The 27,008-nt window shown below is 45.8% G+C and overlaps 1 protein-coding gene across 3 annotated transcripts in view; it reads right to left on the reverse strand.

Moving 5' to 3' along the window:
* LOC136587207 (sodium channel protein type 5 subunit alpha-like) overlaps positions 1-27,008 on the reverse strand; it is a 509,047-nt gene that overhangs the window by 142,918 nt on the left and 339,121 nt on the right. The window contains exon 18 of one of the 3 annotated variants that reach the window (XM_066585757.1): positions 4,704-4,724. The exons of the other annotated variants lie outside the window; for them this stretch is intronic. Within the exon in view, the coding sequence (XP_066441854.1) occupies positions 4,704-4,724 (21 nt within the window). The remainder of the gene's footprint in view (positions 1-4,703; positions 4,725-27,008) is intronic. 3 annotated transcript variants of the gene reach the window in all.

Consider the following 27,008-nt stretch of genomic DNA (forward strand, 5'->3'; position numbering starts at 1 on the left):
GGCCCTTACTAGACGGCCTTACAATCGGCCCTTTGAAGGTCACCATAAGCCCGATGTGGCCCTCGGTGAAAATGAGTTTGACACCCCTGATCTAGAGTGATATCTCCCTCTGCTTGTGTATAGGGAGAGCTGTCCCTCTGGGCAGGCAGGGAGAGACCGTCATGGCGGCAGCCCCGTGACTCGGAGGGCCATTCGGAGCCAAATTTTAAAGCATGTTTATTATGAAATGTTGTGGTGTTTCAGAAGAAGTCATACATGGGCGCACGGTATATACCTGTCCTAGGTTGGGGCAGAATGAAGCTGCTGACAGGTCATGTGACTGATGGATGTGCCAAAAAAAGCCACAGTGCCCACCCCAGCCCCGCTGCCCCTTCAAGGAGCTGATGAGCAGGGGTGCTGGGAGTCTTCTACTGATCTGATACTGATGACCTATCCTGAGGATAATTAGGGGCTTAGCGGGACGGGCTGGGGGTCTTTGTATGTCTGGCTAGTTTTTAATTCAACTTGTTTTTATTGAAAAGTTTTCCTATTAATAATTGCACAAAACAAAGTTACATGACAATAACCCCACGTACAAGGCAATCGTACTGGAGGTTATGTCCAGGGGATTCATGACAGATGCCCATCAAACAGTCCTCTCAGATTCTAGAACTGGGTCTGTCATCGTTTTCCAACCTGTATTGTATGGAAGGAAAAAGCAAATGTCCCCCATCTATTAATGTGTACTGACAGAGGGGGGATCCCCAGCTCCGTACCCCTATCTATTAATGTGTACTGACAGAGGGGGGATCCCCAGCTCCGTACCCCTATCTATTAATGTGTACTGACAGAGGGGGGATCCCCAGCTCCGTACCCCTATCTATTAATGTGTACTGACAGAGGGGGGATCCCCAGCTCCGTACCCCTATCTATTAATGTGTACTGACAGAGGGGGGATCCCCAGCTCCGTACCCCTATCAATGTGTACTGACAGAGGGGGATCCCCAGCTCCGTACCCCTATCTATTAATGTGTACTGACAGAGGGGGGATCCCCAGCTCCGTACCCCTATCTATTAATGTGTACTGACAGAGGGGGGATCCCCAGCTCCGTACCCCTATCTATTAGAAAATACCAGACTTATATCATAGAGAAGGATAGCCTTCTTGGTACCCTCCATCTGTTAGAGTGTATTGCTATCATAGAGGGGATTCCCTGCTCAGTATCCCCAACTACTAGAGTACACTGACATCATAGAGGGGGTTTCCATGCTTGGTACCCCCCATCTATTAAAGTATGCTAAAATCATAGTAAGGAATCCCTACTTGGGACCCCTCATGGATTAGAGTATACCAACATCATAGAGAGTATTATAAGATCATAGAGCAGGATGCCCGACTCGGTAACCCCTATCTACTAGTGTATATTGACATCATAAGGTGGGATTTCCTGCTTGGGACCCCCTATCTATTAACCAGAGTGCAGATCCATGGACACAGAGCCGGGTATTACATCGCAGCCCATTCATTTCCCATGCAGCGATGACAGCAGATGTAATGAATGTCTGACAACATCTTCCTCCACAATAGCAGCTGATCTTCAGGGGTGTCTGCTACTAGACCTCCAGCTGACCAACCCGCTGGCATTATTATGGGGCACTGTGACTGCCACCGTCAACGTTGGCACCGAGGCCAAAAGTTGAGATGTTCCTGAACATAAAAGAGCCAGTAAACAACCGCTCCGGTCTCATCATCTGCTCCAACCGGAATACAGTTACTGATTGGGCTTCAGCTTCTGGACCCGTCTTATGGCCACTTCTGTACGGCTGGAGGTAGTCAGCAATTTGTGACTGAGATGGGCATACAGGACTATAGAGGATGGCTTCGCAGTGGCTCCCTGGCATCAGAACTGCGGAGTCATGTCTTATATCAGCACACAAATCACGTATTACACCGCAAGATTTAATAAAGAGCGAAAACCAGATGCAACCCAGAGATAGCAAGCGGCAGGAACAGACTGTCTGGGAGGAATTACCTGGTGACACACAAAACCTATGGGATGGATAGCAAGGGAGGGCAAGGTCTGCCGACAGCAGCTTCATCACACAATGGGATGGCTGGCAGGGATTATTATTCATGCCCATCAAAGTCTTAAAGCGGCAGCATCTGGCAGAACAGCGAAAGAAGAACTTTTCAGAGGGAAGAAAGCGAGTGCAACAAAAAGTGTCGCATTCTTTGGCGGCATCTGTTTTATCCGCAACTGAATGTGAGAAGACGGCGACTTTTGCAGAGACTCAAACAATTTGGTCATTTGAAGGGATATTCTGTGACTTTAGCTATAATAACCTGTCCTCAGGATAGGTCATCAATAGTTGATGATTAACCCTTTCCAATCCACTGTCTGACGTCTAAAGACATTCTGATTGAAGGCTGCACAGCTCCGATGTCGGAAGACATCCGGCAGGGTACTCTTACTGTATATTACTGGCCGCTCTCTTGTCAGGAGCCTCTCCAGCATGTCCCATACCACAGTACTGGCTCTAGCCAATAGATGGCGCCATTGTATAATAGCAGGAAGAGAAAGCCCCCTAGGAAACCCTGAATCCAAAATTGGACTGCAAAGGGTTAATGGGGGTCTGCCACTCGGGATTACCGCTGATCAGCTGATCGTTCAGCCTGCTATCAGTGCAATGGGGTACAAAACGTGGTTTTAGTGGGCTTCACTCCCATTGAAGTCAATATGAGCACTGCCTCCTATTACACTGGCTTCTCCCTGCAGTAGGGACCGGATGTGTAATAGGAGGCAGCACTCCTATTGATTTCAAGGAGTAAGATGCCGGCTATTACACTTTCATCCCTGACCACCGTTCTGCCTCGATGCACTAACAGCAGGTGAACGATCAGCTGATTGGCGAGGATCCTCAATGATCAACTACTGATGACCTATCCTGAGGACAGGTTATTAGCAGCTAAAGGCCCAGAATACCCCTTTAAAGAGGTTGCGCCAAGTCCCCATCTCCCTGTTCCAGTCCTCACATCCCCTCCGTAGATGCTGGAGCGTATCTATTATGCCCCGTACACCAGTATTTTGGCGAACAAAAGCCGCAGAGCCTTGGCACTTTTTCAAAAAGTGGGCAGAGCCTCATGTGAGGAGGTGTGGCCTGTCACAAGTAGTATAATGCATGCCAGAAACGGGAGCAGCCTCTGCTGGTGAAATGTCAGACTGCTTGCGGATACACCCGATCAGCCCAGGCCCCGAGATCTTAAAGGGGTTGTGCATCTTGTCCAACCCCTTCAGGACCAAGCCTGTTTCAGCCTCATTAACAGGCACCTGGCACGGGTCACTGTAGCGGTCTTACACATCCAGGTGGTCCTGACAGTGCTGTAATATATTTAGGTGGTAAACGTAGACCACCACAACTGAAGAAACATTCTAAAAATGGCCTCTTTGTTTTTCCAACTGCCGTATGACAAATCCGTATTCCATATTGCACAAATCAGAGATATTCACCTTTCACTTTATTTTGGAAGCACATTTGTAAAATGTCCCGTTTCTGAGCAATTCAGGAGATTTTGTAATTTAACATTAATTTTTACACTCGTGAGGCAGATTGTTTTTTTATATATATATTTAATTTCCAGTTTTTAATCTACGTCCGCGGTATTGATGATCAAAGTAATGATGTCCCAACTTAATGTAAAAGGTGCGTTCACACATAGCAGAGTTTGTACCGATCCTCCACTGCAGAAAATCCACACCGAAACCGCAACAGAGTCACCCCAAATATGAAATGGTGAAATCAGCCGCAGATCTGTGATAAAAATGGGTCCCAATGCGCACAAATGGCACCAGAGTTACTTGGGAATGCCATTTATTTCTGGGTAAATTATTAATAAATGCTCCGCTATCCAATCACCTAATCCAAGTGGTGTAGTAATAGGAGGGGTTAATGTGAGGGTAATGTGTGGCGCCCCTTCTCTCGCCTTGGATCTCCCATTGACAGGTGAGACACACTGATGCAGCGCGGACATGCACAGGCCATCAGTGGGGCCGTGATCGCCCGCTGACAGCAGATTTTACATTTACGTCCCTCCTGCACAGGCAGCAGCCTAAGTTTTCTGCAGGCGATTGCGCAGCGGTTAAGTGTTAAGTTAATGTTTGCTACATCTGTACATAGTCACAGAAGGGAAGATGAAACAAGACTTTTCACTTGACAACTATCTCCCATGCGTCGGCCTCCTTCACACAACTGTATTTACGCATTTATCCACCCTAAAATGGTGACCATCGGAAGCAATGGATTCCAATGGATTCATTCAGATGAACGATTTTTGGGCATGTAAAAAAATGGCGCTGGAAAAAATAGCCCAACGGCGACCGTTTTTGGTCACCGATTTTATACACATCGTAAAAAGATAACTGTTGCCCTAAGATAAGTAGGAAGCTCCTATAGACTTCAATGGAAGCTGGAAAAAAAGGGAGGGGGGGGAGTTACCCTGCGTACAGCGCTGGGAAAAGACGACCGCTGATTACAGCATTATTGGTCATTCCCAGCATTTTACAGCGATCCATGGTTCTGTGTATTCATGCCCGGTGTGAAGGGCATGAAATATGTGGCTAAAGTTCAGGACTCGATCGCGGTAATTATTAATTCATTATACGGGCAAACGTAACAATGCATCCAGTCGTGTGAATAAGGCCTTATACAGAGAAAAGCGGACTTACCTTTTTAAATGTGTCGTCAGACTGGATAAAGGCAGCAAAGGGGGAAGACAAATATACAGTTACTGCCGTATCCCGCTATTCACAATACAATCACAGTCTGAAGGCTTCATTCAGAACAATCAACAACATATACAAATATATCCAGAGTAACACAATGTATCCGGTGCAGCTTCAGTCATGGCAGAAGATACAATGTATCAAGAGGAAACCTTTCTGGAGCACAAGGCCGCATCTGTAAGGGCTGCAGAATATCCGGACGGGCAAAATCCGCAGCATTTCCGCATCCCGGAGACCTTCCACATGGAACGGGATTGTCCGCAGGATGCATCACAAGTGCGGGTTGTGTGATTTACTGCAGATTTTGCTGCATTTGTGACAGGAGTTCTGCACAATTTCTTGGGTTCTTTCCCATGGTCTTTAATTCCATCTCCTGAATGTTAGAAATCGCAACAACAATTCTACAAGTCGTCCCTAATTCTGTACTTGAAGGCTTTTCGCAGCAGAATTTAATCTTCCAGAAAAGACGCCTGGATTATAACAGGATGGAGTTCAAGCCCCACAGGGGTACAATGTGACGGGGCAATGCCCGCATGACTAATGCAAAAACACATCTGTGTAGAGGTTGTGCCCTTCCTGGTTCTCCTCATTTGGTCCCCATGGTTTCGTGCATCACAGACTGCGCTCACATCATGCCAGTGCAATCGTTTTTTTCTTTTTTACCACCCCCATTTTTCAGAAAAGTGGACAAAAACAGGACAATGCTGTGCTTTGTTATATCAACCATTCCATCAGTCCAACAAATACCCGTGTGAATATTCCCATTTCTGTGCAATTTCAGTCCAGAAAGCTCAAGGAAAAATCAGGCAATGTGTAACGGGCATTTGCCAATTTCTCGTGCCTTGTAGCAATTTTTACCCGCGATTTTCACCTGTATTGCAGGCGTTTTTCACGTGCGTAAAAAATATTGCTTACTGGCTCCTTTAAAAAAAAAAAAAATGTCATGGTTGTCATAGTTACATGCATTAAAAACTCACATCATGCGAATGCAATCAGTTTATTTAAAACGCACCCACAGTATTGAATGAGTGTTTGTTTGAAAATGAGGACCTGCTGTGATTAGATTTTTTGCTCAGACTGTTCGCCCGTGTGAATATAAAAAACCCCGTAAAATCCTGGGATTTATTTCTGTCCGAATTCAGTCAGATTTGTTCGGAAAAAAAACCCTACGGAGAAATAGCTGGTGTGAATAGAACGGAAGCGTCGCTTTGGTTCTCAGCTGTCCGTGTGCCAACCTGGCGCTATTAGTTAACAGATGTGTCTCTGGTACAAAGTCACCGTGGGGTTAATCAGAAAACTAATTATTCTTCAACAGTCGGTGAAATCCCGGACAGCGGCTCAATGGGTGGAGTGAAGAATAAACTCCCACACTGGCTTCCTGTAGCACGTGTTGGGTCATGGCGAGATGAAGTCATCGTAAAATGTGCGCAATGAGTGACACAAACAAGTAGGTGATGGAAGGCGGCCTATCAAGACTGTCAGCGGACGTCAGCAGCGCACTCACATCCCGCAGGAACAGATAGCAGAGTGTTGGAATGGCGTGACACGAGCGCGGCGAGGACGCTGCCAGGCAGGTGCGTTGAAAGAACACTACGGCGCGTCGCAGGTAATGTCCTATAAAGAGGAGATAAGGAGACAAGCCGCCTGAAGACCGCTCACGTTTCCTCTAACACCAGCGACAAATTTGTACTTGGACGCGTTACAGAGCCACCAAGTATAGAGACATTGACCTGCACGGATACAGCATCCTCACACACCGAGTCACATAGCGGCATAACAAATACAAAGTCTCTAATGGACCGCGCCATTTATAATCCTGGAGTCTCTTTATGTGCAGAGAGACCTTAGGGACCGGGTGCCCCCGACAGCTGCACCTCTTGTCGCTTTGTAACATCACTTGGCTCAGACGCCATAAAACGTCAAGAACTGCAGCACGAATGACGCAAGAGCCCCTGGTAAATACGTTCTACTCCGTACGGGTCACTTGGTGTTTTGTCATGCGCAGGAAAAAAAAAGGCAAGATGGCCCAAATGATGCCAGAACAGAAAACAAGAAAAACACAGTAAGGGCCGCTGCGCACTGGCGAGAAAATCACGCGAGATCGGTGCGTTGCGAGGCGCACAAATATGAAGAGCATTCTTATGAATGGGTTAATTCAGACTTGTTTCCGTGCATGGCTCCGCGATGTGCTGCGATGCAGGAAACACATTGCAGCATGTCCGTTCTTTTTGCGATATCGCCCATTGCTTGTGATAGGGGTCAATCATTATTAATCAATAACCTAACATAAGAAAGATAAGGAAACAGTGTAATGAATGTGACATTAGTTATTTGGTTATATAATGTTATGTATTATATGTAAAACATTCTGGAAGTTGCTAGTAGAATTTGGATATAGAATCATATGTAAAAAGGTATATTCAAGCGTTTATTTGAATATTGATTTTAAAATACTAAATGTATGATTAATTAGATTTTATTCAGTTATCTTACTGAATACCAACTCTGTGCTGACTCCCGAGTAGGTGGCCGAACCAGTTTTGTCTATGTGAAAAGTAGAAACAATGTCCCCTCTTTTGATGTGCAAATTGTTGATGGATCTTTAAGATTACATTCTGTTTAAGTAGGTACTCAGACAGCCAGGAGACAACCTTTATTATCACATGTAATTGTTTTATGTATAGTTCAAACAGCTTTGTTGATACCTTTTGTTTAAAAGGCTTTTGATTTACAGCCCTATTGTAATCTGTTGGAATGAGGGTTTGGTCAGCAAAAGTAGAATGAAACTAGGTATTGGAAACGCCTTCTTTCCAACTTACATATAAACTAGCAATGTACAACAATAAACAGAATTCATACTGATATCACTAGACGGTCTGTGTAGTGGCTTATTATGGTTCTCTATGAGTACTCTATATAATATTTCCTTTTAATTTGGATACAGGCAACATTCGCATTACGGTCTGCGTTCCAGACCCCCCACAGTTTATTTGGCGCCCAACGTGGGGCAGAAGCTAACTCCTTACCTGCAGCCGATACCTGACGACACTACCTGCCGACCAGCCGGACGAGAGGCCACGGGACCCCAGATCTACAAAACACCGGTATACGGTAAGCTCTTGACTTACCACTCAAGCTCTGGGCTCTCCTGACTTCAAGTCTCGTGTCGACAGGGGGTGAGTTGCTGTATGTTATATAGGACGCTTCTGCCTGTTATTTACGGTGTTCTTAGTGACCGTGCTAGACGGAAGAACCCTTGTGTGTATATTGCCATGTTGCCTGTAGTAATTGTTGAAATCTGTACGTTGATAGTCTGTGTCGTGTTAGCCATAATTTGCTTTTACTGAGTCTGTTATAATATCACCAGAAGTTCCCTTAGAAGAGAGGTCTGGTCTCCCCTAAACTCCCCCCTTAAGGAGTCCGTAAAACTATTCCAGGACCAGGGGTCCTTAGTGTACTGTGTGAAATAAAAGACTGTGTGAAATAGAAGCCTGTGTGACAAATAGAAACCTGTGTGACAAATAGAAACCTGTGTGACAAATAGAAACCTGTGTGACAAATAGAAACCTGTGTGACAAATAAGGTTCTGTGTGCCATAAGCTGTGTGAGAAAGGGAAGGGGGAGACGATTGCAGACAAGTGTATAAAATAGGACTTAGAAAAGCAGGAACCTTTAACTATGAGTTCTGGTAACAGTACGGGAAAAAGCATATGAAAGATATCAGAGACGCCGGTTTAGATAAAGGAACAGACAATATGAGAAACGTACAGGGCAAGTAGTAAGCCTATATGGAAATCAGCTGGAGAAATAGTAAAAGACAAAGAAGGCACGTTAGCTGTGGGAAGAAGAATGTAGTAAGGTGTTTAGAATTTTGGGAGTCTTAGACCAGCAAGTTTGGGGAAAAGATTCAGAGATAGTCAAAAGGTTGTATAAAAATATGTTAGACAGATGGATTAAGGCAAGTATAGATACGGCAGTAAGGGGTTATCAGAGAAAGGGAATCCTCTTATAGTTTGTGTTCCTCTGGGACATAAAGCAAGTTCATGCAAAATCTGTGGACAATTATGTGACAAATAACCACTATTGTTTGTCTTGTAAGTCTTGTTGTTATGTAAACTAATCTTTGTTGTACGTATTAGTGTTCTTGTAATGTCTAATTTCTAAGTGTAAGAAAGTTATACCCCACTCACATCTGTGGAGGGTTCAAAAGAACAATGAAGTATATATATACTGTGTGGTTTTTTTTTTTTTCCTGAGTGTAAAGTTGATGTAAGCAATTTTAGCTGAAGGTTATAGTAAGGAAAAAGCAAGTCAATGAGTTAAGAGAAAGGTAGAAGGTTTAACAATGCACGGTAATAATAGTTGCTATCTGGAGTGGTGAATATAAGTATGTAGGTGGAAATGGGCATAAGTTGTATTATGTTTGTCATTGGATAGCCTATTCTGAGCAAATTGTGTAAAAACCGCGGTACTAAGAGTTTTTCTTATCTATACATAATTCGCTCATTATTGGAAGTCTGGTGTACAGTAAATACAATCCCAATTTCTACTTCACATATTATCAGTCCGTATAGGAATGAATAAAACCCCCCTTAGTGAGTGTGAATTTGCAGTTTTGTAAGGTGGGGGGGCAAGTGTATTACATTCTGGGTTAATCTTAAATAGACAGCCCAGGAAGATAGTCACAGGCAGTGGAACCAGTTATACAGCTATCTGTCTGGACAAGTTTCTGTGTTCTATAGAAGATAAGATAAATTTCAAAGGGTGGGGAGTACTGGGCTTTAGAAGACCTACTTGTCTTTGCAAAGAAATCTGAATTAAGAATTGGTTATATTTGGCTACACAGGAAGTATGTTGTATTATATATATACTGTTCAATAGCTAAAAATGAAATGAGAAAAGAATTCAAAGCACAGGTATATAATGTTCTCTCATTGTGGGGTCAGTTCCCTCTTCAACCTTCACCCCCTCCTTCATCTCAATTCCAACCGTCTCCTCCCCACCCTATGCCAAGTCATCCACTCCAAGGTCAAACATTGGACTGGAGGGATGGACCTGCTGGCATTGTGGACAACAGAACCCGGATTGGAGAGAGAGCTGCCCTGCTTGCGGAGCTCCTCGGCACAAACCGGTTATGCCTATGCTCACTAGATCCTAGGCTAGTGAGTGGAAGCATGAGGACAAGAAAGAGATGCAGGGAGCGGAGGGTGATATAGAAGCAGATGTAAAACAGGGAAGGCAGTGGGAACTATAATCTAAAATTATGTGAAAGACTATTGTGGCACAGATTGGGATAAAAATAAACATAAGAGAAGTAGTAGAGACGAGGGAAATAAGCAGGGTTGGGAAGTACCGACACTTTTAGACAAGTGAGGAAGTACTGACACTTAAAAAGTAGTAACTGACATGCAAATGTTTTTGTCTTTATGTGTGTGTATTAATGAAGGGCCCGTATGAGAGTTAGACTGTGTTATATGGTGTATACTGTCCGGTGGCTAGAAACTAAATGAAGCAAAAATGACCAAATGCTGAGCCAGACCACAGGGGGTGGAGCTAGGTGATGTAAGGAGATGGGAGGGAAGAACAATAGGAAGAGGTCTTCCACCCTCAACACAGACCAGCCTAGGAGAGAAGTATACGTCTTGTAATTACTAATAATTAATGCTGTTTAAAGTCTGAATGTTTTAGTTGCTTATTAATATCTTAGCTATTGTTCTGTTTCATAGAGATAAAATTCAGTGTCATAGAAAGGAAGACAGACGCTGATGAAAAAAGAAACTTGTAATGAATTATGTGAATTACACGGTCTTAAAAATAGAGAACATATAGGGATTTTTAAGATATATTTTAGTTTTTTTTGCTTTTTGTGTAAATGTCAGTTCTGTAATTGGTTGGACGTCTATATCACTGCTAAATGCTGTTAGTACTGCACTGTCTCTGAAAGAATGTTCTGTAGGAGAGACATGCAAACGACCAGCATCGAAGGAGTGGAGCTAGATAATGTAAAAGTAGGTAATGTTTCATCCTTCTTTTGTCTACAAAGGAGGGGGTGAGGAGCTTGGGCAGTTAGGAAATTTTTTTCTTCTTAAATTTGATGAGACATTGCAGGCAGGATCAGATTAATAATGAATTTGCTTAAATAATATCATATTTCAATATGAATACATGTTTGTGGATTATTCTGCCTTGTTGTAATTCATGTCTGTTATTTGTACTAATATCTTACAAGCCTTATCTGCATCCATCAAATTTTCACCGGATGGATCGGTACAGGTTGAGACCTCAAGTGACAGTTCAGAGGAGGTTTGTAAACTAACTGCTCTCTTGGTAGATCCGGCTCATGCATTTGTCTTGATAGCTACTGCAGAAACTCAGCTTTCCGCAGGTCCTGACAAATAGTAAGCCACCTCCAAGACAAACTCCAATTCCTGAGTCATTGCTTAGCACAAGGAACTGGATATCTGACATAGGTGATCCAGGTATTGCAGGTCAGCAATTTCAGAATTTTTAAATTTAATTTTTATATTTTTTTTGCAACAAGGTTCTGATCTATTTTAATAGAATACCAGCTTGATTATCTAGCAGTAATTGGTGCAAGGGGTTTCAGGAGTGCCAATTCAGCTGGCAGAAACTGAACCACTAGAGGTAATGTTTAAAGGGTCACGATGCCTCATGCGCTTCCTTGTGCTGGAAAGTCCTGAAAGCATATTGGGAACCGAAATGATGGGATCCTTGGGATCTTGTATCGAACTTCACTCGTCCGGTGAGGCTCGTATACACCCCAGGTCTGAAAGTCACCCGACCTTCGGTCGGATGGCAGCAGACCTAGCGACACCTCTCCCTGTCTTCACTTTTACGCACGCAGAGAAACAAGTTCTTAGTGTCGTTCCTTTGAGCCTTTGGGCTACCAGTCAGACGGACCTCGACAGACTGTCTGTATTTGTTTGTATTTAATTTCAGAGGAAAGCAGTACTGTTGGATAGTGCTGCCACAAGGGGCACAGTATAGCCCAATACCAGTTCACCAGATTCATGAAACTGGTATTAGACGCCTGGCCAATTCGCGAGGGCACCGCCCTCTTGTAATATGTTGATGATTTGTTTTTATTTTCTTTTATGTACTGCTGACACAAATAGTTACCTCAATGCATCACTAAGCCTTTTGTGTTTCCTCCATCAGAGTAGAATGGCTGCAAAGCCAGCAAAGAGAAACTTCTTAGATCACACCATGGTGATCTACACCCCACATGACATACATGGTATCCTGACACAGGTAAGCCATAGACATCTGTCCCGTGCTAGACAGATCAAAATGGAACTTGCATTTACACTCTTCATCCAATGTCTCATTTCAACGTTGCACCACTTTGAATCCGGCCACCTTATTGCCATTAGGTGACACTGATTCAAATGGGGGAGTAAGTACAGAGGACCAGCTCTTTGCAAATTCTCTGACTGATGATGAAGAGGAGGCCTTTGACGCAGAACACCAGCATGATTGTGACAGCTGGGTTCGCACATGTCACTGACAAACCCCTCCTAAACCCCCACCTTGAAATGTTTGTGGATGGATCTAGATACCTGAATGACAAAGGAAGGTTTGTAACAGGTTTTGAAGTAGTCACACTGAATGAGATGCTTGTACAAAAGCCACTGCCGCCATACATGTCAGCGCAGGAACTGAGGCCTGTACGATTGCGAAAGGTACCACTGCTAACATCTACACTGATTCCAGGTACGCCTTTGGTACTGCACACGATTATGGACCCATTTGGCGGTCCAGGAGCTTTCTCACGGCACAAGGCAAGCCCATTAAGCTATCATGTTGCCAGGACAGGTGGCCATAATAAAGGTTAAAGCACACACGCAGGGGCAGTCACCAGAGAACAAGGGGATAGGGCAGCCAAGGCTGCAGCTCTCCTGGACAGGACGCAAGACCCCTTGTGCTGTAAGTTGGATCTTGGTCCCACCACTCTTGTTGATTTGGGATTTGGCATCCTACGGGACGTAGATGATGTACCAGCGGCTGCCTACCCCCACCTCGCCGCCCTAGCTCACGGGAAAGTGCATGCCTCTCGGAATGCCATGGTTTCTGTTATGGACAAGGTATGGTATGCTCCAGGGTTGGACAGGTTGGCGAAGGCATATGTGAAGGCATGTGAAGTGACCACTGTATCCTATTCAGAGATTACAAATCGATTACATCCAGCTTCCCAAATCAGGCAGGTATGAGTACGTCCTTGTGTGCGTGGACCTGTTCAAAGCCACCGCACAATGTACAGTGGCTAAACTTGTGTCAGAACTTGTATGTAGATTTGGGGTACTAGAGACAATTGAGAGTGACAGAGGTACACAATTTACAGGTTAAGTGATGTGAGAGGTGATGTCAGCCTTGGGGTGGAACAAGCGTTTTACACTCCATACCACCCACAGAGTTTAGACAGAGTTGAAAGAACTGAAATGATATGCTTAAGTTAAAAGAAGTGTTTGGCTCTATGCCAAGATTAGGCCTGTACCATCCACAGGCCCTACAGCAGGGGTGTGATAAGGTTATTGAATATGTACAAGAATTATGTCGTAAACTGAAAATAACACCCGATCTAGTGTTTTCCCCAATTCCAGACCCTGACAACCTAGAGGGGACTCATTTCTTGCCACCTGGAGATTGGGTGGTCGCAAAAAGACACGTAATAAAGGCCTTGGACCCAAGGTTTGACGACCATACCAAGTTCTGTTGTCAACGCCTACTTCTGTAAAAGTGGATACATGCCTCCCACTGCAAGAAAGTTCCCGAGCCAGAGGAAAAGTGATGGGTGGGATCCTGGCGTTGTTTGGGTGGGGGAGGTAATGGACATTTTGATTTTGACTTCTGCATTTGTCTTATTGGACTGTCTTCTTATTGGGAAACACCACTACGAACGATCCACATGGAGAAGCGATGGACTGGATGTGCAAATATTTCCCACACGTGTATGCCCAACCTCAGGAGTGGAGAGGACATTTTGCGGACTTGTCTATTATCTGTCCCCACTCCTGTAGAGACTCTTCGAGACATACCCAAAAATACACCCCTTTAAGTGTCTAATATGACAATGACGATATTGATGTTGATAAATCTAAGATTACTGTATTGTAAACTTGATTGACTTGCAATATTTGATATTATGTCTTCATATCTTGATGGACATAGAGTGCACCATTCCTACCTGGGAACCCGACACCTATGGGTGACAGAACCAGGAGATAATGGTGGCTCTGATGTCCAAATGGGGGAATGATAGGGGTCAATCATTATTAATCAATAACCTAACATAAGAAAGATAAGGAAACAGTGTAATGAATGTGACATTAGTTATTTGGTTATATAATGTTATGTATTATATGTAAAACATTCTGGAAGTTGCTAGTAGAATTTGGATATAGAATCATATGTAAAAAGGTATATTCAAGCGTTTATTTGAATATTGATTTTAAAATACTAAATGTATGATTAATTAGATTTTATTCAGTTATCTTACTGAATACCAACTCTGTGCTGACTCCCGAGTAGGTGGCCGAACCAGTTTTGTCTATGTGAAAAGTAGAAACAATGTCCCCTCTTTTGATGTGCAAATTGTTGATGGATCTTTAAGATTACATTCTGTTTAAGTAGGTACTCAGACAGCCAGGAGACAACCTTTATTATCACATGTAATTGTTTTATGTATAGTTCAAACAGCTTTGTTGATACCTTTTGTTTAAAAGGCTTTTGATTTACAGCCCTATTGTAATCTGTTGGAATGAGGGTTTGGTCAGCAAAAGTAGAATGAAACTAGGTATTGGAAACGCCTTCTTTCCAACTTACATATAAACTAGCAATGTACAACAATAAACAGAATTCATACTGATATCACTAGACGGTCTGTGTAGTGGCTTATTATGGTTCTCTATGAGTACTCTATATAATATTTCCTTTTAATTTGGATACAGGCAACATTCGCATTACGGTCTGCGTTCCAGACCCCCCACACTTGCAACGGGGTCGGCGGCAGCAGTGCTGGTCACATTGAAAGCAATGGGAGAACATCGCTACCTCCTGCCGCGGCGGCGAAGAAGGGAACTCCCACAGTGATGTCAGGCGGCTCCTTGTGAAAACACATCCAGGGGTTTTCAGGACTGCGAGGGCGATAGCAACCGATGAATCCCGGCCCGATATCGCCCCTGCGAATGTGCGCCAGGCGATGGCTTTGCTTTCGGTGTCTTAGTTCAGACAGATGTGTTTTTTCCGCTTGTTGAAAATTCATTCATGCGAATATACGTTCCGTGCGGGCGAGCGTACTTACACATCCGCTCGTCTGAATAAGCACCTGGGCCTGTGTCACACGGGCATGTGCGCACACGTTTGCACAGAGGTTTTGCACATTGGCGGTTGCTTTTGTGCGTAACGGTGTTTTTGATGTACTTTTTGTGTGCGCAAAAAAAACTTGTAGCCGCAGTCCCGTACGTTACAATGGCTAATTCGCTTCATATCTTCTATTTTCCGCGCAAATGCACAATAAAGGTCAGAATGCTGTAGATTTTTTGCACAATAAGGGCTCCACGGGCGATAGTGCATTGCGTTACTCGCAGCGATGATCCGGCCGCGAATAGGGCAGTGCACGCTTTCCATAGCATTGCTTTCGAAAGCGCAGCCCCTTGTCCACAAGCAGAGGATCATAGCGATTCTCCGCTCGTGGGACTCAAATCTGTCAGATAGGCTCACCGCAGAGAACTGTCAGTTCTCTTCCCTGCTCCTGGGGCGGCGGGATATCGCTAGTGATATTCCACCTCGCCCGTGGACAGGGGGCGTAAGGGCTCTTACCCACTTGCGTTTCAACGCTGCGAATTCGCTGCGTTTTTTTCACGCGATTGTCAATGGGACTTTCTAATGTTAAAAAGGCATCGCAGTTGGCGCTTTGCGATTTTTGTGGGATGCGTTTTTAACATTAGAAAGTCCCATTGACAATCGCGTGAAAAAACCGCAGGTGGGTGCGAGCCCTAAGGGCTGGGGAATAAAATCGGCACTTTTGAGCGAACCCATTGAAAATGGAACCTGTTTTGCGCAGGAAAAGAAGACGTCTGGAACTGGTTGACCTTATTGGCCATTTCATCATTGTGGGTCTTTGTAACGAACGCAAACACACAACACCTGGTTGTTGTACTCGGAGGCGAGAATGGGTCGAATGCAGCTCAAAGGGAAGACGTCCGGCCCGGTTTGAGCTGCAATCCGTCTTTTTGAGGATGATGAAGTGCAGCCAATTATGTTTTCTGTCCCATTAGAAGAATTCTGGAAACATATACTTTATTTTAACATTACAGTCAGTGGAATCCGTAAGTCTGCATGTGTCCATGTGTCCGTGTGTCCGTGTGTCCGTGTGTCCATGTGTCCGTGTGTCCGTGTGTCCGTGTGTCCATGTGTCCGTGTGTCCGTGTGTCCGTGTGTCCGTGTGTCCGTGTGTCCGTGTGTTTAACGTATATGTTTCTTGCCTAAGGGCTTTTTCAGACGGGCGTATATCGGTCAGGTTTTCATGCCCGGTCGGTATACGCTGTCCCTCACTGCAAGGGGAGGAGGCGAGCCGGGTCGTGAGCAGTGCCCTGACCTCCCGTCCCCTCTCCTCCCCTCGCCCCTGTTTGCAATGGAAGGGGGAGGAACAGGTGGAACGTAGCTCCGCCCCTGTCCTCCCATTGCAAACAGTGACAAGGGGCAGGGAGAGGGGGCGGGAGCTCAGTGCTCTGCTCCTGGCCAGGCCCACCTGCAGAGAGGGGCAGCATATATATCGGCCGGGCGTGAAAACCCCACCGATATACGCCTGTCTGAAAAAGCCCTTAAAAGGACAAAAAAAGGTTTAACCACAAAACTTTATTAAGGTGAACCCCCCCGTGGGTTCGATGACATCTGAGTGCTTTTCACGCAATTTGCAATCGTGTGACACAAAACTCAGCATGTCTTATTTTGGTGCATGTTCTGCCATAGAATTGAATGGGCCAGCACAAATACGCAGTGAATACGCATGAAATATATGTATTGCGCATCACAACGGGCGCCCCTTGTGTGTGTTTTTTTGTGCTTAAATACCTTGTGAATTATACGCATTTTTCGCGATGTGGATGCGCTGCGGATTCACAGACTGAAATACTCCCGCACCCGTGGGGATGAGTCTAAGGATGCTTTAATAGAGGGGTTACGTTTAATTGTGTCAGTTAGCAAAGTGACTGAACAAAAGAGAAATGTCACCCCAGCAGTGCTTGGCGTGACGCCCGTCACCTTCACAGCGGCATCAGTTCTAGGCACACTTGTACACAGTTAGGGATTTGGTCTCATTGGTTATTTACACACCTGACTATAATCATACAAACAGCTCATAATGATCATCATTTTCATACAGAAGTTGTAACACAGTCATTAACTGAACCAGAAACAGCTGTGTAGGAGGCTGAAACTGGGCGAGGAACAGCAAACTCTGCTAAAAAGGTGAGATTCTGGAAGACTTCAAAGAAGACTGGGGTTTCAGAATGTAATGTTCAAGCTCAAAGAAATGGGCAACGCTGAGGACTGCAGACGGAGTGGTTGGACACGGAAACAGTGCAGCATATGAAAGACACATCATGCTTACCTCCTGTCACATCCGTGCGGCACAAGAGCACCACGCTAAGCACGGGCACAGGGTAATGTTACACCACGCAATGCAGGACATTGAGCACCACTCCAAGAAGATGGAAAAACCTGTCCCTTACCAAACAGGTAAGGGAAGAGACCTTGCCTGCAAGCAGAGTTATTATCCTGATTGAGACAGCCCCACTGTCTTCCTCTGAGCCCTGACTATCCCTATAGTAAACCCCTAGAGAGAAGTACTGACACCGCAATGCAAAACAATAAAGGTAACCGAAAACAACAGAAAGGATAAAGCAGCACTTATCTGAAATGGGAGCTTATCACCCAAACTATAGGATCACACCTACTCCAACCTCTCCTCTAGTGAACTGAATAACCAGCAAGGAAATTAAAACATGTCCAGCAGTGGCATCAGCTCAGAACTGGCAGAAACTAGTGGGACCCAGGTACGCTCATCTACTGGTGGGACCAAGGTACCCCCAGCTACTGGTGGGACCCTGGTATGCCCATCTACTGGTGGGACCAAGGTATGCCCATCTACTGGGGGACCCCGGTATGCCCATCTATTGGTGGGACCCTGGTACGCCCATCTACTGGGGGACTCCAGTACGCCCATGTATTGGTGGGACCCCAGTACAACCATCTACTAGTGGGACCGAGGTGCTCCCATCTAATGGTGGGACCCAAGTACGCCACCCATCTAATGGTGGAACCCAAGTACGCCTCCATCTACTGGTGGGACCTAAGTATGCCCATCTACTGGTGGGACCCAGGTATGCCCATCTTCTGGTGGGACCTAGGTATGCCCATCTTCTGGTGGGACCTAGGTATGCCCATCTTCTGGTGGGACCTAGGTATGCCCATCTTCTGGTGGGACCTAGGTATGCCCATCTTCTGGTGGGACCTAGGTATGCCCATCTTCTGGTTGGACCCAGGTATGCCCATCTTCTGGTGGGACCCAGGTAAGCCCATCTTCTGGTGGGACCTAGGTACGCCCATCTTCTGGTGGGACCCAAGTACGCCCATCTACTGGTGGGACCCAGGTATGCCCATCTACTGGTGGGACCCAGGTACGTCCATCTTCTGGTGGGACTCAGGTACGTCCATCTACTGGTGGGACCCAGATACTGCATATACCTGGTAGTGGGCACTAATAGGCCTCCGGCATACTAGCACATTTGGGGTCAGACGGCACATGGCCCCATCGTAGGGCCAGGAGGACACACAGTCACTGTCCGTTTTATGTAACTACATACTGAATTTTACAACAAAATGACAACTTCTAGGGGCTGGATTGGTTTTCCCAAGAGTATATATATTATATATATAGTTAGTATCAGAGTGTCTATTAGTTATAATATGCTTTCTAAGCTGTGATTCTTGTTCTTCATAGCAGCCCTGGCTCCCACAGTAACCTACAGACGACTGCAGGACTTACTGTAACGTGGGGATGAAATGTGCCGTCTGATCACTTTATTATAAGCTGTGTAGCGTGACGGTATATCCCGCAGAGACCGGTGTGCGGCGACCCCATGTACACCATGCCATCAACCGCAATCAATGGAAACCGACTTCATTCCACAAAGAGGGTCATGAAAATGGAGATTACTATCCAGACGGCAGCGGAGGAGAACTGCCTCACTCTTGTCTATTAGTACATGCGAAGCAAACAAATATCAGGGGCTTGACCCGGGTGTAATGGAGTCATTCCCAGCTGTAGCCGTTTTACATCTCTACCCAACCCCCCCCCCCCCCCCACCCACCACCACCACCTTCTCGAATAACGACATCCTTTAACTTTTGGATCATTTGGCCACAGCAGCCATTTTATTAAAGCATAACTTTACATAAATTAACATATCGTTAAATCCCCCTTTAACCATAAATCCAAAATGCGGGAGGTCCAGGGAGACCCAAAACATCTGTCGCCTCACCATTTTGGGAAATGTTCGTAATGCCTCCCGCCGCACACCAACTGACCCAGAGACCCGCTATCCACTACAAGACTAGACCCCACCATCTCTGCAAGGACTCCGCCCCGTCAGAGCCAAGAGGCGACAGGCCCACCAGAACCATTAATCAACGGGGGGAAGCTGGCTATGCAGCCCCAGCCTTTCCCCCCACCCCACTTTTATGCCGACCTCAGGGACCCCCCATGCCATGACAATGTAACACGTTCCCCTTTTAGTAATATTACCCATCCCAAACCCTCTTTATCTCTTCCATGGGACGCCTTTGTTCCTGCTGTTCGCTCTTCTGTCTTCTTCTTCTCCACACTGTCTCGCCCCTATTGTGTAGCTCCTCCTCCTTCTTTCCCACACTTCTGTAGCTCCGCCCCTCTACATTTTTCACTGTTAACCCCTTCTATCTCACTCTCCATTAACCCTGTCACGGGTGGCTTCTGTCCACAGCCTTACTATAATGTCCTTCTAGAGAAGTAACCTCTGACTGCTTCTATACACCGATGTAGCCGAGGCCACCTACAAAGTACTACAAAGCTGTTTATAATATTATGACAATGCGCCGGTCATGTTAACAATCGCCACATCTGCACCGACGGGCCTGGAGCATCTGCGAGCGCCTGAGCACTGCCGAATGAAGAATGCTTTTTTTGCGCGTACATTTGTGTATTTTGATGCATTTTTTGCGCCCAAAAGTCATGCTCATTTGCGTGAGGCAAAAAACTCTACATGGATTGAAATGGCTAATTAGTCTAATGAGTCCCGGATGTATGCTTTTCCCTGCAGTGTTTTACGCATCTCCTAGTGTATTTTGGCATCCTCATGGACTTCTATGGGAACTTTTGGTGTGCAAATGCGCAGAAAAATAGAGCATGCTGTGTGCTGGTTTTTTTGCGTGACCGAAATGCACAGGAAAATAGGCAGATGTGAACGAAGCCACTGAAACCAATAGGTTATATTCTCTGTGTATGGGGCGTGCGCAAATACACCCATGTGAGTGGGACCTCTCACACAGGACTGAATTACTCTGTGAGAACATTTCTCCATCACTGTTTTTCCAATGGAGCTTGAGTAAAAAAAAAAAAAACGCAATAGGTTCTGCAAATTAAAAATGCAACAAAATCCGCAGTAATTGACAAATCCTGCATCTGCGCTGCGTCCTGAGGACAATTCCGTCCCATGTGAAAGGTCCCTTAAGGCCCATTTACACACACAGATATACTTTCAAAAGATTGAAAGATCAGCGATCGTTTTGCATAAAATACTAGTAGGCACGAAGGATGGTTTTCAAGCAGAACTGAAAACCGCCGTTCAGCAGAAAACTGAAAGATGGGCCCATTTAGACACAGCGAATATCACTCAAAAGACGGCTTTTGAGCTAATTTTGAGCGATAATCGTTGAGTCGAAATGGGCCTTTACACTCCAAAATCCTCTTATGTTAAAGCGGCACCTGGCCAGTTATGTAAAGGAGATGGTCTTCCCCACTTTCCTACTGCCTTTATTGCAGCTTCTACGTGATGTGACACCACAAAGCGGATCACAGGAATGAGATCAGATAAAACAGAACAATTCATTATTCACCCATGAAACGCCCCCTGGCTCTAGTGCCGCTGCCCAAGGCTTTACTTTGCTGCAGCGCTCCACACCCACATGACTGCTGCAACCAATCCCTGGCCTGCATGTAGGGTATGGGACCGCTGAGGCCAGTGATTGTCTGCAGGCGTCAGGTGGGTGTATGGCACATCAACACTGCAGCTAAGTAGGCACCACAGGAGCAGCGGCACTGGAGTAACGGGGGTGTAAAGCCCGAATTCTTAAAATCACATTCCTGCTCTTAAGACAACTTTTAAAAACCCTGAAGAATCCCTTTAAAGAATAATTCCACCGCTAAACTTCCTCTCCCAGCAGTGATAGGATGCAGCGATCGGGGAGGAGGGCGTCAATGCTGCAGCAAAGTAGGGACTGCTGGAGCAGCGGCACTAAAGCAACGGAGGATTTAACCGGGGAGAATGTAGGGTCTCTTATAACATTCCTGCTCTTTGATTCATTCTTTATATGCTGGACAACCCCCTCTAAGGCCCAATCTCCACCACAAAAACCACTCTCTACCTGTTTTCACTTATCTGCACTCTCCATCCCCAAGTTCAAGCTCACCTCACTCCAACTTAGCTCTAAACTCGTTGGCATCCTCCTTGACGTCTTCTGTCTTCTTTGCCCTGCTCTAACTTTTCATGGTTGGAGATTACCTGTACGGTAATTCTCCCCGTGACCCCGGAGTGCAGAATACAATCACCTGACAAGTTTTCCGTGGATCAGTTTCAGTGTGAATCCACCTTAGATGAAAAAATCTAGCGATCGAAGCGACTTCCAGCGAGGCCGGTCATCGGTGCTAGACTGGCTGGATGTAAGTTAGGATGCCAGTCCTAACTTGGGTTTTCTCATACAGCGGTGTGAAGAGTATATAGAGACCAGTGTAACCAAGGAAAAACATCCAGAGAAATGGGGATCCTGCGGACAGAAACAAATCGCTGAAAGGGGTCGGAGGAGGATGTCAGGAATCGTTCTGACCAACAGGCTGCAGAATCGAAAGCAGCCAAATACAACGCTGCTGCTCTAACTCAGTGTTCCCCAACTCCAGTCCTCAGGGTCCCCCAACAGGTCATGTTTTCAGGATCTCCTCAGTATTGCACAGGTGATGTAATTATTGTCTGTGCCTCAGACATTGCCACAGGTGTTGTTACCATAGGATATCCTGAAAACATGACCTGTTAGTGGTCCCTGAGGACTGGAGTTAGGGACCCCCTGCTCTAACTAATGTGTCTGAATGCAAATTTGTCGTTCCTCCGCATGGATGGGCTATAACAGCAGACGACCAGTTCCAGCACTATTGTGTCTAAGAGAAACAGAAAGGCAAGACTCCAGGGGGCAGAAGAGAGCAAAACTTGTATCACAGAGCAGCGGAAAAACTCTCCTGGTCAGGTGAATCCAGATTTTTGTTGCACCGTGTTGATGGGAGGTTAGAATTTGGTGCGAGCAGCATGAACTGATGACCCCTTCCTGAGTATTTTGATACGGCATTGCCAACACCTTTAGGCCATTTTCAATTCCACATCCAAATTTGCACAAAGCTATTCAGATTTTGATGCGGATTTTACCGCGGCTCGCTGTGCATCCTGCAGCGCCCTGAGGCTTTCTGACTCCATAGTAAATGCTGCGACACAGGCCGTGATCGCTGTATAATAGGCGCAGCGGGTCCTGCATATTGATAGTAAGTGGTCACATTTCTTGAATCTAGGATCATTTTCACACATTTCATCGCCTACTAGAAGTCTACGGATTCCGACAAAACAATGGTAAAAATGGAGGACGATAAAAATAACAGCAGTGTTATACATCTGTCTGGTAGCCGGCGAGCGCCGCTCCGGAGGCTGAGTCATTGTTGTTTAGGAGACGGAGCCTGGAATCATTCACAGCGTTGGGAAGAATTTGTCGACACAACAATAGGACAATTTTCTGCAGTGACTCATGGAAGCAATATTGTCTTTAATACGAAGGCGGTAACGATAAAGAGAGGGGCGGCGGGAAGCGAGCCGCCGATCTCTTATCCTGCATCACTATAATTAAATGCTTTAGTACATCTTGATTCGTGGTGGGGGATTCTGGTTTTGGAATAGATGGACAAATCCGGGATGACGTCACACGCTTATCCTTAATGCACCCGTTGTGACGCTGATCGCATTTAGAAGTGAAGAGCGGGCGGCCATGATGCCTAAATGCCTGACATCAAATAATAGTCTATGGATGCCAATCCTCCGCGTCTTATTGTGTCTGTACTATATCAGATGGGTCTGATCTAATTAGGTGCTGCAGTTCAGCAATCCATCTAATGATCATTAATATCGGATTGGTGGCTGTAGGTCACAGCAGATGTAATCTACCGGAGAAATAACAGAAATACTTGTGCCCGTATGATATGATGAGACTCAATCCGGGTCTTGTGTGAAGGCCGTGTTTATTCTATAGTGGTCGAGGAAGGGTTAAAGCGTCACATCAAACAAGAAAGTGTTCATAAGGTGGACAGAGCTGTAATAGGATGCACACCGGGGTGCAAGGTGCCAGGGGCATAACTAGAATCCTGTAGGCCCCAGGGCAAGTTCTGGACCTGACCAACCTCCCTCTTCAGCTTGGTGTTTGCATGCACAGGTCCAAGGGGCATTCCTATGGTCTACAAAGATATATGTCCCTACTATTGGCATCCTGCCAACTGCTACCAGGCCACAGGGCATGGAGGTCCAGGGCCAAATAACCCCATGCCAGCCACTGAGCCTGTGCTCTGTCCTCCGCCCTGCAACTGCCAGTAACACTGACACAGTCACATGGGTGTTGGTTGGAGCGCTGTGTGTGCAGCGTCCAGGGAGCAGGCCCACAGCCAAGGAGATAGCGGGGTAGATTAGGCCTTGTCACGGGGCTCTAACATCTCCTCCTCTAGGGGTAACATGGAACCCGAACAAGTCACTGCTGGGGGAGTTTCACAGGGAAAACCCAATCCACGGTTTTACCTTGAGGTCCTTGTCACACGTGACGCCACTGTTCCGCCCTCTGCGCTGAATCCACAAGTCGGAATAAATAACCCACATAAAGATAACTTTCTGAGCAAAACCAGGAACAGTCGGTAGAGCTCATTTACTTGAATGAACGTGAATACAGTCCAAACTTTACAACATCAGGCTGACACAAGAGATAACGGTGTGACAGGGAGGATACTCAGGATGGCAGAAGAAGCCACAGTCCCAGTTATCTGTGGGGTTCTGCTTCCGGCGACTCAATTCTCTTTCTCACTCTCTCTACCGGTCCACAGTCACATTTAGCATTGCCCCGTGGTTCATCTCATTCTTTCTCTTAGTACTCCATACTATTACCGAGGGGGCCTGGGTGAATTGGGCCCAGGGCAGACATCAGGTCATCGCTCAGCCTCTTCCATCTTGGGGATCCTCGTAAGATGGGGCACAATTTCTCCCACTCAATGAAAGTTCTTCTCCTCCCAGGACTCTTCTCAGACTAACTTGCAGACCAACTCTGAACTCTCCTGGACTACTTTTAGCAAGCTGGAAGAATTCTTCACAATGGCCTGTTGTCTAGTAGAGCATAGTGTATCTATAGTCTGCAGACATAATGAGCAATTAGAATACAATTAAGGCCAGGAGCCTCCAGTGCAGATCTGGCATGAAATCCCCATTGACAAAGGCCAGTATGTTGCACTATTCCTACTGGGAAAGTTTCATCTGGATGGACCCCTATAGTCAGTGGGGTCTGCCTGGCACCGATAGGTTCCAACAAGTGCCAGATCTGGCAGTTCGGATATTTTCATTGTTTAGTTCCTATTTAGGAAATCCCATTTGTATTCTTTACCCCTCTTTAGACCTGATGATGTCAGCTCAGGTACTGCATGAATTGGACAATGAAGACCTTTTGGCACCTTTGACACAGGCCAGTGTTAGACCGCAGGAGGCAGCACAAGTCGCAGAAACTGCCGTACCAAAATCTGCAGGCTACCTGATGCAGAATTGAAAATGACTAAAATCTGCCTACAATGCCATCAAAATCTGCAGTTAGGGCTCAGTCACACGGGCGCCGATGCACCCATGTTACTGCACGATAAGACGGCCGCACCGGGTGTGGACGTCTCTCTGCATGACCGGCTCCATTGCCGGCCATGTGTTCTATCTGCCAGACACTGCTGAGAGTCGTCCACACCAGCAGCGCAGCGGTCTTATCCTGCAGAAATACGAGCGCATCGGCCCCCCCATGTAACTGAGCCCTTAGGCCGTATTCACGCGGACGTGTTTCCCATGGTAATTCTGGCCTATTCTGAGAAGGAGAGGGTTTGCGTGGGAAAAAATCCATTCCTTTTAAAGGGTTAATTCCTATAGGCGACTCCTCTCCAGGAATAATTCTGCCTTGTGAAGGCGCGGTTATTCGGTAAGACATTAGAGGCGTATGGCGATGCAGTACAATGCGGCCCCATACCCTTCCATACAGCTCGGGTCTTGTAAGGGGCCGCAGGCATCACACTATTATAGCATGTTAGGCTGAAAAAAGACCCATGTCCATCCAGTTTAGTCCATTACCCCCCAATGTTGATCCAGAGGAAGGCAAAAAAAACAACAATGAGGCAGAGGCCAATTTACTTCATTTAAGGGGGAAAATCTGGCAATCAGTATAAACCCCGAATCACCTGAAGTAATTGGTGACTGTAACGTGATATTATTACACTCAAGAAAGACATCCCAACCCCTCTTGTACTCTTATCAAGTTCACCATCACCACGTCCTCAGGCAGAGGGTTCCACAGTCTCACTGCTCTTACAGTAAAGTACCTCATACATGTCGGTCTAGAAACCTGCTTTCTTCTAGACATAGAGAGCGCCCCCTTGTTACAATCCTGGGTATAATAGATGATGGGAGAGATCTCTGTACTGACCCCTGATGTATCTATACATATTTATTAGAGCGCCCCCTTGTTACAGTCCTGGGTATATTAGATGATGGGAGAGATCTCTGTACTGACCCCTGATATATCTATACATAGTTATTAGAGTGCCCCCTTATTACAGTCCTGGGTATAATAGATGATGGGAGAGATCTCTGTACTGACCCCTGATATATTATACATAGTTATTAGAGCGCCCCCTTGTTACAGTCCTCGGTATAATAGATGATGGTAGAGATCTCTGTACTGACCCCTGACATATTATACATAGTTATTAGAGCGCCCCTTGTTACAGTCCTGGGTATAATAGATGATGGAATAGATCTCTGTACTGACCCCTGACATATTATACATAGTTATTAGAGCGCCCCTTGTTACAGTCCTGGGTATAAAAGATGATGGGAGAGATCTCTGTACTGACCCCTGATATATTATATATAGTTACTAGAGCGCCCCCTTGTTACAGTCCTTGGTATAATAGATGATGGGAGAGATCTCTGCACTGACCCCTGATATACATAGTTATTAGAGCGCCCCCTTGTTACAGTCCTGGGTATGATAGATGATGGGAGAGATCTCGGTACTGACCCCTGCTATATTATACATAGTTATTAGAGCACCCCCTTGTTACAGTCCTGGGTGTAATAGATGATGGGAGAGATGTCAGTACTGTCCCCTGATATATTTACACATAGTTATTAGAGCACCCCCTTGTTACAGTCCTGGGTATAATAAATGATGGGAGAGATCTCTGTACTGACCCCTGATATATCTGTACATAGTTATTAGAGCGCCCCCTTGTTACAGTCCTGGGTATAACAGATGATGGTAGAGATCTCTGTACTGACACCTGATATATCTATACATAGTTATTAGAGCGCCCCCTTGTTACAATCCTGGGTATAATAGATGATGGGAGAGATCTCTGTACTGACACCTGATATATCTACACATAGTTATTAGAGTGCCCCCTTGTTACAGTCCTGGGTGTAATAGATGATGGGAGAGATCTCTGTACTGACCCCTGATATATTATACATAGTTATTAGAGCGCCCCCCACCCCCCCCCCCCGTTACAGTCCTGGGTGTAATAGATGATGGGAGAGATCTCTGTACTGACCCCTGATATATTATATATAGTTACTAGAGCGCCCCCTTGTTACAGTC

The sequence above is a fragment of the Eleutherodactylus coqui genome, chromosome 12 (assembly GCF_035609145.1).
Source record: "Eleutherodactylus coqui strain aEleCoq1 chromosome 12, aEleCoq1.hap1, whole genome shotgun sequence".
Taxonomy (NCBI): Eukaryota; Metazoa; Chordata; class Amphibia; order Anura; family Eleutherodactylidae; genus Eleutherodactylus; species Eleutherodactylus coqui.